The 11,441-nt window shown below is 41.8% G+C and overlaps 2 protein-coding genes across 2 annotated transcripts; both read right to left on the reverse strand.

Moving 5' to 3' along the window:
* Positions 1 to 1,059: 1,059 nt before the first annotated feature.
* LOC123452785 lies at positions 1,060 to 9,048 on the reverse strand. Its single transcript, XM_045129498.1, has 7 exons — positions 8,851 to 9,048; positions 6,084 to 8,009; positions 5,953 to 6,007; positions 5,092 to 5,240; positions 4,558 to 4,644; positions 3,615 to 3,743; positions 1,060 to 1,429 (listed from the first exon to the last, which is right to left on the reverse strand). Exons 1-7 carry the CDS (start codon positions 8,926 to 8,928, stop codon positions 1,328 to 1,330), a joined length of 2,526 nt encoding a protein of 841 aa, XP_044985433.1. The 5' UTR covers positions 8,929 to 9,048; the 3' UTR covers positions 1,060 to 1,327.
* Positions 9,049 to 9,936: 888 nt separating this feature from the next.
* Positions 9,937 to 11,182, reverse strand: LOC123452786. The gene is made up of 3 exons (XM_045129499.1): positions 11,085 to 11,182; positions 10,451 to 10,539; positions 9,937 to 10,308 (listed from the first exon to the last, which is right to left on the reverse strand). Exons 1-3 carry the CDS (start codon positions 11,109 to 11,111, stop codon positions 10,155 to 10,157), a joined length of 270 nt encoding a protein of 89 aa, XP_044985434.1. The 5' UTR covers positions 11,112 to 11,182; the 3' UTR covers positions 9,937 to 10,154.
* Positions 11,183 to 11,441: the final 259 nt, after the last annotated feature.

Below are 11,441 nucleotides of genomic sequence, written 5' to 3' on the forward strand. Positions count from 1 at the left end.
AACTTTTGATGCGTTATTACTATTGCTGCTGCTGCGTCACGGCCTCACGGGTGACCAATGCATTCTTAAAGGAATTATCACTACTACTACTACAACTAAAGGTCTATGGTTGTTGCTGGTGTATATGAACGACTTTGATCGTATCGTGTGTTTGAAAAAAAATATGTTGTTACAAAGTAAGCTGGGATACACGCATATAAAAAATCTTGTGTTTATATATAATAAATAAATGTAAATAAAAGGCTTGTGGATCCACATATATCGCCCCTCCAAAGATAAGACGAAGAGCTGGCGAGCTATGGCGGCCACCGGCGTCTCATCAAGAATATATAGATACTGAGATCGGCTGATTCACCCTCAACGCGAGGGCGAGGGGGCGGAGACAGAGAATGCTGCTTCTTCATGCTGAAGCTGGCTCGTTGCCCGCCAAATGGAAAAGGCGTCCAAGGTTCCGATCGGCATTGGTTGAGTGAGTCGACGTCGGACCGCGGCCGTGGCTTGGTGTTTTCTGTCGACGCAAACGCACCATGGGGTGGGTGGTCCGTGGGTGTGTTGGTTGAGCTACATGGTTCTAGGTGATGTGCCAAGTGCCAACGGAACAAGTGCACCAATCCCCTGCGCTTCACCTGCCTAAACCCCAAAAGAAGGTTAAAAAGCACCCCTAGAAAAGTTCCCAGCAACATCTCCGTGCCGTGCACACCAAATTTCTTTCCCAATCCTAATATGGTTTCACACTCACACTCGCTCTGCCAAGTAAAGAAACCCAGTAAGGAAGGAAAGGCGCCCGCTCGCTTTTCATTCCAAGGAGAAAAAAAAGGCTGCCGTGTAAAACCACTGTGGTGCGTGGCTGAGGAGGTGGTGATGATTCTGCCTTTCATTAGGCCCAATGGTTTCTCCCGGAGGTGCCCTCCCACGGAATCTCCCTTCGCGTCCCTCCGTTTATTCCGCCCGCACTTGACATGCTGCTACAACGCCCATCTTCCTCCTTCCTACTGATGGCACAAGCCACAGCCTACCAACGGAAAATAAAAAAAGGCAAGGTAAATCGCCACCACTTGCTACACTGTCTCAACTAGTTTGTGCTTCATCAATAGATTAAACCAGTCGACATGTTATACCACATGTTGCCGTGTATGTATATACACGCATCCCAAGTGGCCGAGAACATCTACCGAGATAATAGTAATAATCACACTCTCATCTAAAACGTGAACGCCCTGGAACACCTGACGCGCTAACTACTGGCAGCAACGCAGACGCGCCGCTCATCGGGCAACCTTGGCAAGCGGGCTCAGAAACCTGGCTGGTACGAGTATTGGAGCGAAGCTCAGAAACCCGGCTGGTACGAGTATTGGAGCTTCGCGGTGCGGGCAATGTACTGCCTTACAGCATCCTGATTCGAGTGGAAGATCAGCCTCATCTCCTTTATCTGCAGGGGAAATCGACAACAGCTAAATGAGACCAGCGTCATGGTTGAGAAATACTCCCTCCGTTCCATAATACTTGTAAGAGCGTTAAAAACGCTTTTATATTATGGGACGGAGGGAGTGCTATACTAGGCAAGTACTAGCAGCTGCAATCCCCTCATCCACGAGCAACTGTTAGATCTACTCCCGGCATTCCTAAATATAAGTCTTTTTAGATATTTCATTATGGGACCACATACGGAGCAGAATAAATGAATCTACACTCTAAAATATGTCTATATACATCCGTATGTAGTCCTTTAATCAAATCTCTAAAAAAGACTTATATTTAGGAACGGATGGAGTACATGATACCAAATCATCCCTTTCACTTTGCAGGTTGTTTTAAATAATATGATCACGATGGGTGTCTAACTACAGAACAAAAGAATGATGGGTGTCTAACTACAGAACAAAAGAATGGCAAGCACCTCATCGACGAGTAACTGTTATTTCAACTACTAATCATGATGGCTGGCGTAATTACAGAACAACAGAATGGCAAAGGAATGGCAGGTACACTAGTACATTTGTAAATGAAACTATTCATGTGTAAATTATTAGTCATAGCTTCCTAATGCATAAAAAAAAAGAGTGAGCAGTAGATCTTTGTTGACTATGTTTTCCTTCAGTACTCCCTCCCGTCCCAAAATTCTTGTCTTTGATTTGTCTAAATATGAATGTATCTAGTCATGTATTAGTATTTAGATACATCCATTTCTAGATAAAACTAAGACAAGAATTTTGAGACGGAGGGAGTATTTTAGTAGCCAGCTGGATAGTTAGTGGCAACCGATATTAGCATTCAGGTTTCAGCATTTCAAAAAGGCCAGTGGTGAGTGCTAAGGCACTGTAGTATAAGCCACATCGGTCGGCTTATAAAACAACCAACAGACATCGTAGCAAAAGAAAACATGGGCAGAAAATTAACAAAGTTATTTAAGTCGACCAGAAAAGTCAACCAGACACCGTGTACCCATCCTCATCTTTCACATGCTTCACAAAGCTCATGCACCCATGTACCCAACACTTGGTTAGCACACTCCTTGACAAAAGAGTAAATGGCTAGTCTAAATAAGTAATACTCCCTCCGTTCCTAAATATAAGACCTTTTAGAGATTGCACTATAAGCTACATACGGATGTACATAGACATATTTTAGAGTATAGATTCACTCATTTTGCTCCGTATGTAGTCTCCTAGTGGAATTCCTAAAAGGTCTTATATTTTGGAACGGAGGGAGTACAAGTTTAATTCCCATTAGAAGTTGAAAAGGAACCCATACATGTAAGATGTTTCTACGCTTTTATCATAAAAAATTCTAAATATAATTAATCCTGTTATTTTGTGTTTTACACTTTGGTCTGGTCTTCAACTCTTCATACATACACTCCCATTCCATTATTCTGGCACTGATGTGCACTCAAGAAAGTTCAATAAAAATTTGATATATAGTGTGACCTTGCATAAGGCAAGAATGGTCCATCTAGAATAAAAATCCTTCTCAGAATGATGAAACTTTTCTTTTCTTTAAGATAATGATAAGTACTCCCTCCGTTCCTAAATATAAGTCTTTTTAGAGATTCCACTAGTAACTACATACGGATGTATGTAGACATACTTTAGAGTGTAGATTCACTCATTTTGCTCCATATGTAATCCGTAGTGGCATTTCTAAAAAGACTTGTATTTAGGTACGGAGGGAGTATTTCACTGGCAAACACCAGGTCTCCAGGATAAGTTAACATTGAATAGCACATGCTTCAGTAGAGATTTTAGTTAAATCTCTACTTCTCTTGGTAATTACATCAATGTCCAAGTATTTATTTGACACAAATTCACTGAAACTACCCGTCCAAATTCCAGGCACAGGCACATAAGTTTATCCAAGTGGTTGATCAAAAAATCCAAATGTAGTACGTAAATGGGTAATACAGTTTGTTAGCATTACTGCAGACATTTGGCAAATATTCTACTGTGAAATAGCATAGACCTGGAGCATTTAATGCAGTTGTATCAGAATCCAGACAAAAAGAGGACATGAATATTTACTACAAGGATAATAGCTTTCTCACCAAGTTACAAACAAACCGTAAATGGAGAGGCTAGACTTAAATCAGGAAAATGAAATAGGAGATGTCTGTGTACCTCGATTAAAGAATCAGAACTTAAGTTGATCCCTTTGCAGCTTGGCACTTCCTTGCTATTAACAAAGATTGAGCATTTCCCAATGTTCTTGATATGGAAAGACCCATTTTTATCCATCTTGATAACCGCCTGATTTTCAGAATATAAAACGAATTTAGCAAAACATAACAGTCTCCACTATTTAGGGCAGCTCACCAGCCTGATACCCTAACTCGCAACTTAAAGGAGAACATATGAATGGGGTTAGTGGATGCAACCACTGGGGGTCAGATGTAACCAGAGATGCCTGCTGTTAATTACTTAAAACAGTAAACTATTTCAGGAGCATGGCATGGTCAGACGGTGTACAAAATACAAGATAGACACAGTCATAGAATGCCACAAAGTCGCAATTCTATAACACAAGTGTGGTCAACATCAATAGCTGGAGATGTTTTTAAAACTATCCATAACAAGTCAAGAATGCATAGTGTTAAGACTAACAGTTTCTCAACTAATAACACAAAGGCATGATACAAATCATTGAGATAAATATGCAAGCCAACCCTAGAGTGAAAAAAGAGACCTAGATAAACATAATTCATCCCCCACCAGACTTCTCCAGTCCCTAATATTGCCAACTAAACAAAGTCGACAACTCCACTGGCTCAAACAAAACATGTGCCTGCACGTTGAAATATCTACGGACAATGCATGACAAACAGCTTTTTACTGCTGTCAGGGTCAGGGCAGAGTAGACCTTCTGTGGCCACCCATTACACCAAGACCAGCAGATGAGCTAAAAATACATTTCCTTCAGGACCTAACCTCAAACAGAAGAACCAACTAAACAAAAAACAAGCCTCTACAGAATATAGATGTTTTTCATCATTTTTTAGGCATCAGCTATTTCCTAAACTGTTATTAAAATTCACTAACTTGAAAAACATATTCAAGCAAATACCTGTCGGCGAGATATTTTGTTCGCCCGCCCTTCTTTTGCCAAATCTATGTCTACTTTTACATCTTCTGTCTCTCTTCCCAGAATAACCTGAGAAAAGAAGAGAGAAATGCAACTAAAAGTCAGAAATGGTGCCAGATATTGCACAAATGTGAAAATATCATGTATTCCATACAAGTTAAAGAAGACAATGTACCAAAAAAATGATCAAAGTGAGCCACACAATAACCAGCCTGGTCATATCTTTTGACTTAAAGATTGGATTAGAAGAAATGAAGAATTCCATAAGCATTCGATTACGAGACAAAAACAATATAGATGAGTTTTCAAACTTCAAGTCAGTAGCAAGTGTGCGGTTCAGAAATAACCAAACATATGAACTGTTTCCATGTGCGAATATTAACACCACGAAATTTAAACTATGCAACTGTTCAGCACAGATGTATGAACAAAAGTTCTTTGTACTTTGGAGAAGTTAAGCTGTATCTCGTTATATGTGATAGACCATATTAGCTGAAAAACATCAGTTGGATTTACCTCAGGGTCCTTTATGTAGTACTTCAAGTGCAATCCATAGATAACTGCAAAGGCACCTCGAGACATGATACCTCGGTTCACATAAGACCGAGCACCCTGCTCCAACCTTATCAATGATTTCCTGTTCTCTGGATGATCAAATCTGGAAACTGACCATACAAATACATAGATAATGATAAGTAGACTATTTTTTCTCCTGTACATGGTACGCAAATGCCTAACTATAGCTAACAATCCCTCCGTCTGGAATTACTTGTCATAGGAATGGATGTATCTAGACATATTTTAGTTCTAGATACATTCATTTCTTTTCATTTTGGTGACAAATAATTCTGGACGGAGGGAGTAATATACAAGGTCCAAAGTACCAGAAAAATAAAATAGTTGACGATTAAACTCAATCAATTCCTTTTCTTTCTCAAACAACGCAGAAGAGCTGTGTGTCATTTCATTAAGGAAAGAAATACAAGGAGAGGCCAGCAGGCCAGCTCCCAGAGGTCTAATAAGTAATAACAGACTCGCCATTTTTAGTGACTATAGGCACTGATAGTGAAGTGCTATTGCAAGTTTGCAACAATGGGACCATTATTTCAGCGCAATAGGACTCATAGTTTAGCACAATACATTTTTCGGGACAGCTCTGTCATCATAATGTTACTCATGCTAGCCTTAAGATGTACTCCCTCCATCCCAAAATTCTTGTCTTAGGTTTGTCTAGAAATGTATGTATCAAAATACTAAAATTCATATCAGACAAGAATTTTGGGACGGAGGGAATCCATCTCGATACAAACTTGCATATATTAATGTAGCATATCCTTAACCACATTCAGAATAATTTGATAGATGGTTTGTATTTACCTGCAGGGTGAGATGAATCAGCCTGGTCCCATGGAATTAGATCCTGATCAAGTATCTGCAATGAATCGAAAAAGGATGAATCAGAAGTAACACACTGAAAGGCTCTATTATCTAAGTTAACAGATACATACCAGGGCTTCTAAATCGTAGTAGTTTGGAATATCATTTTCAATGTCCAAGCATTCTTCTGGTAGAGCTGATGCCGGCGCGGACGCAATAGGGTCTTGAAGACCCAAATCTGACAATGCATGTGATGGCATACAGTTCTGTAGAGCAGAGGCACCTTGCAATTCTGATTGATTATCATGTGAGTTGTAATTCATGTGATCAGGCACTTGAACAGGATTGTACAACATCAAGCTTTGGGAGTTATCAAATAAATCCTGCTGTCCTAAACTGCACGATGGTCCTTCACCAAATCCAGATGGGTGAATAGCAGGTAAAGCTAGCATGCATGTGCTCTCATCATTCGTGTCAATATTACCATGCACAAGTGCACTGGAAGTTGAAGGACCTTCAGAGGGCATAGCTCCTAGGATGCAACCTTTTTTAAGTGCCACTGAACTTTCTTTTTGTGCTGAAGTGGATGGGCTAACCTTCATTGGTTGTGATGGCGATTGGGCATTTGCCATATCTCCTCTCTTTATTTGGACCAAATCACTCGCATTGGAATGCTCAGCCTTTAATGGAGAGCTAGTTGTAGGGGGGAATGGAGGCTCAGAGTTCCGCGCAAAAGAAGCAGTAGTGCGAAGGGGAGAAAACTCGCCATGTGTACTAGCATCGTCATTGCAAGGGATTTCAGGATCTTCCGTATTTAACATGCATTCCACATGCTGGCCCGGATAACACACTTCAGGTGAAGTAGGGGCCAGGATCATTTCAGAAACACCCTCAACGTTATGATGTACATGGCCAGAATCTACCTGATCATAGCAAATGTTGGACTCATCGGGGTGCAACATATTCTGCATGACGGAGTCCGCACCCAGTACACCTTTCGGATCAGGATCATCCAAGTCTTCCTGATTCGTATCATGTGGAGAATTCAGAAAATCTTCGCCGTTCAGGAGATCAAACTCATCACTGTTACTGAAAAAGGGAAAATCCATGTAATCACCTTCTGGCATTGCTGCATCATCTAAACCAGGCATGCAAATCCCACCATCTGCTTGCAATGCTAGAGGGTCTCTGTTGGCTGTCTTTATTTTCTTACCATCAGCAAGAGTGAGTGTGTCTGTTTCATCAACCCCGTTCCAGATTGCTTCTCCACTGTTATTAGCAGGGAAATGGACGTGTTCAACTCCAACTTGATCAGTAATCAACATTTCTTTTGATTCTGCTACTTCATTGCCGCATTGGTTGCTAGATGCCAATTGCTGAAACTGCATAGAATCCTGAAAATCTGTAATACCTCTAAGAGAGACATTGTTCACTTCACTTGGCTCAGGAACTTTTTGTGCGTAGGCGTCATATATTTGAACGTCTGAATAGACATATGGTGCATTATTGGTGGCATCCTCATCGTTTATCATGCTCCCAGGATGCTGTGCATGGAAAGAATGACCATTTATTTCAGGATGTGTCTGTTGTACACCACTGTAGCTTCCACCTGCTTGCGCATAACAGCTCACTGTACTCATCCCTGGTTCAATACTTTGAACTACATGCTGATCATGTGAAGGTTTAGGTACGCCTCCGCAGACACACTCCCCGCCAATCGCCATGCAAGAACAAGGGGCAATGAGAAAACCAAGGTCGTTGGTGTTACAGGGTTCATTGCATACTCTCTTTCTCATCGCATAGTATAAATTCTTGACACTCTCTATTTTCCGCTTCTGAAATGAGAAATCTTTTGCCTTTGAGTTGACAAGTTTATGTAGCTTGGCAGGGTTGGAAGTGGAAAGTTCAGCCTCATACTCAACCATCCGAGCAGAAGCTTGTGCTGAGATCTCTGGGTCATATAGCAATGAAGTCCAACGATCTTGTATTTCTTGAAGGGTGAATTTACGGGAAAAACATACAGCTCCTTTCGCCAAGGACTCCAAAGAAGCACCAGTCTACAGGTATCAAAATTATTATTTTCTCAATTAGTAATAAACAGGGGAGTGGTCATAAATTCAGATTTCAGAATTTCATACGCAGTTGCCAGAGCAGTTTTTCTCATTTTTGTTCACTGGTACCAAAAAAAGCACTCATTAGGCCTAACTCTTCACGCCATCTTTTTTTACACAAACATATTTGATTGTTACACGGCCAATAAGCTGACATGTGCAAATAAAATATAGCGTGTCCTGGATAAATTTAATTAGCAATGATTTTTTTACAGAAGTTTAACAACTTGTAACATTACAGACTCGAAGGTTAAAAGAAGATTGTCGCGGGACCAAAAGACGCACAATAGAAACTGTTCCGAGCCAACCACACGCGGCAACAATTGCTGATTACATCATGCTGTCAGTTAACTCCTATGTGCTGCAGAGCACCACCCTTCCTTCTAACCCAAAATGAAATCAATAGCATTGGCTGTAAAAAACAGCAATGCCGTAGAATTTACCAAGCAATGTGCAGTGCAGACTGGCAGAGCACCACCCCTGTGTAACTGAAACGCAAAGAAAACAACGAACATTTGCTGTAAACAGCAAGGGGGTCCAGGAATTTCGCAAGTACGCGGATAACGAGAATCACGGGCGCAAGAATCTTGCAAGGGCGGGGTGGGACTAAGCATTCTGACTAGCGGGCAGAGCCCCCTCTGGCTCCGTGGCGCTCCGGCGGGCGGGAGCCGCCCAGGGACAGCAATTGGACGCCTCAATCGAGGCCGACCCAACCGACGCGTCGACACGGGGAGCTATTGTGCGACTGCGGCCGCGATCCGGGGCTACGGGGGCGTCGGTTACCTACCTCGACGGCGTTCTTGAGGAGGATGTCGTCCTCGACGAGCCAGTCCCCCGACGACGTCGACGCCGCGAGGGCCCCCATGGCGGCCGCCGCCGCCGGATACGCCGCTTGGGTGGGGGAAGGGGGGGGGGGGGGAGTGGTTGGGGCGCGCGTGCGGTCTAGGGTTTAGTGGAGGGAGGAGGGGAGGGGAGAAGAGTGGCCGGGGGAGGGGGGAGAGGGGTGGGCGGTGGTGGGTTCGGGTGTGGGTGGTGGGAGGTGGGAGGTCCGCGAAAGCCGCGCCATGGAATTCGACCCGGTAGTGGGGATTGGGGAACGAACCAACGTGAACGGCAGGTGACAAAGTGAAGTTATGTTGTCGAAAATAATAAAAACTGCCAAAGAAACCAAGAGTTCGCCACATAATTTACTGCTCCATCATTCTCCTTATTTAACTTTTTGTTTTTATTTTTTGCGGGGTATCATCCTCTTTATTTGCAGAAGAAATACAAACGAGAAATGATGTTTCAAACACTCAACAAAATTTAATAAACTGGCTTGTATAGGAGGAGTGCATAAAGATGTAAAAAATATCTTGTTGGCCAATACAAAAATGTGAACTCTGCGCATGAAGTTTCACTCATACATACTTCCTCTGAAAACAAATGAATCGGTGACGGGAAAGAAAGGAATGAACGTGGATAATGGATTTAATATTTCCCAGTTTGGATCCATAAAATGAATTGGCGACGAGAACTTTGACAGCAGCGATGTGAAACTTCGTTCCAAAATTTCTCCGACCACACTCTTCTTGTTCTAGGCGGAAGGTTGATTCTGCTCATGCGAGTACAGGGGTAACAAATCGAGTAAAGTTGGGAGATCGAAGTCTTTATGGGTGGGTGATTATGGAGAAAATAAAGTTGATGGGACACTAATAGCCACTTGGCTCTATTTGTAAGAGTAGTTTTTGATAGATTTGGTTTTAGCTTCGGTTTGCCTCTAAAAAAGTTGGTTAGCCATTTTCTATATGAGGCTTTTATTGATCATGAGTTGGTTGTTTTTGGTAAGAAAACATGTGGTTAGCAAAATCAAAATCCATATAAATAAACTATAGATATGTTAAAATGTATTACCATATCATATCAAAGAAAACAAAATGGTACTTTTCAACCCCAAAAACGTACATGCATGACTACAAAGATACAGTAAACAAATGGAAATCACGATTATAGCAGGCGCGGCGGAGCATGTTTGTTCTTGTAGTATGCATATATGTGTGATATATGGAGCAACCACAGCGGCGTCTTCTCATGGACGATATGTCATTGGATCTACTTGGGTGGCGGGTCGGTGGGCACGTTGTCTAGTGCCTGCATGTAGTCACGACGCTTGGAGAGCCAGAACCTGCGCACGCCGTGCTGGGAGTACCTCTTCCCTTCATCGTGATTCTCTAGCACCCCGGCCGCCCTGTTCTCCTTTGTCACCCTGCATGTACATTTGTCAGTTGTTTCACACAACACAACTTCAAACAAAATCTTCAGCGATGGTAGAAAAATTGATCAAGTGTGATGTGTCGAAATGTGAGTGATGAACATGGATGAAAGTTTTGTTTAGTTTTTTGTAGTACCTGACTTCAGGGTTGGTCGTGATATTGCGCACAAGTTGCATCACACAAATACCGACGGCCACGCCCGTCGTCGCGAACAGCGGGTACACCTGGATGTTTGAATCACTAATCACACATCAACATGATGAAGGGCATGTTGTGTGAATCAACATGACTTTGTTGTATGACTCTGTATGGATTCCTACGCCAACATGAACACAAACAAAAGCATCGAATTTTGGAGGTTTCATTTACCATACATTTTGGTCATGTGCGTTTATGTCTATGGCTAAATCAAAATATTTGTCGAGGTCTTTAATGCATATGGAATAATACATGTGGCACAAATGACATACACAATAACAAATCATGGTTGGCTTAGCAAATAATCCTCCCATGTGTTGATTGATCTTTGATAAGTTTTTACATAAATGGAACAGATCATATATAGGCAACAATCAACAAAACATGTATAATTCTTTGGACATTGTAGACCGGGTAATTACTTGATTGCTCGTAAGGCACCAGATGAAATATAAGAAGGAAAGTAATGATTTCGATAAACCAACAGAAATAGGTATGATTTTTGGTAAAAAAACAAGTAATGTGCTTGATTTGCATATGCAAATAGATAATCTAAATTATCATCACATACCTCAGGTCGAATCCATCGAGAACCCATTTGATTGATTTATTGTTTGTTGTTTTCTTCGTAGTAGAAGAGATGACGAGGTGGAGATGGAGAATGAATCGTAAGTAACTCCCTGCTTTCCTCAAAAGCTATAAATAGGAATACCTTTTATTACATCCTCCTTGAAATAGCAATACCTTTTTTTCATCATCCTATTTTTATCCACATACATCTAGAGGATTTTGTTCTATTATTTTCAACAATAAAAGCATACAGGACCCCCCCCCCCCGGCGGGGGCATCTCTAAGAGGTCCTTCAATGGGAAAAAATCGAAATATGGGAAGAAATCATGTATGCGAGCTAGATCAAGGTAGGCACAAT

This window comes from Hordeum vulgare, chromosome 5H (assembly GCF_904849725.1).
Source record: "Hordeum vulgare subsp. vulgare chromosome 5H, MorexV3_pseudomolecules_assembly, whole genome shotgun sequence".
Taxonomy (NCBI): Eukaryota; Viridiplantae; Streptophyta; class Magnoliopsida; order Poales; family Poaceae; genus Hordeum; species Hordeum vulgare.

Bases quoted from the DNA above. Each gene is read 5' to 3' on its own strand.
- LOC123452786 (XM_045129499.1), bottom strand. From the start codon at position 11,111: ATGGGTTCTCGATGGATTCGACCTGAG. The intron at 10,540-11,084 runs GTATGTGATGAT...TCAAACATCCAG, and splicing joins CTCGATGGATTCGACCTGAG to GTGTACCCGCTGTTCGCGAC. The intron at 10,309-10,450 runs GTACTACAAAAA...ATGTACATGCAG, and splicing joins ACGACCAACCCTGAAGTCAG to GGTGACAAAGGAGAACAGGG.
- LOC123452785 (XM_045129498.1), bottom strand. From the start codon at position 8,928: ATGGGGGCCCTCGCGGCGTCGACGTCGTCGGGGGACTGGCTCGTCGAG. The intron at 5,241-5,952 runs GTAAATACAAAC...TTGTATGGTCAG, and splicing joins TGATTCATCTCACCCTGCAG to TTTCCAGATTTGATCATCCA. The intron at 1,430-3,614 runs GTACACAGACAT...TTTCCCCTGCAG, and splicing joins GTTCTGATTCTTTAATCGAG to ATAAAGGAGATGAGGCTGAT.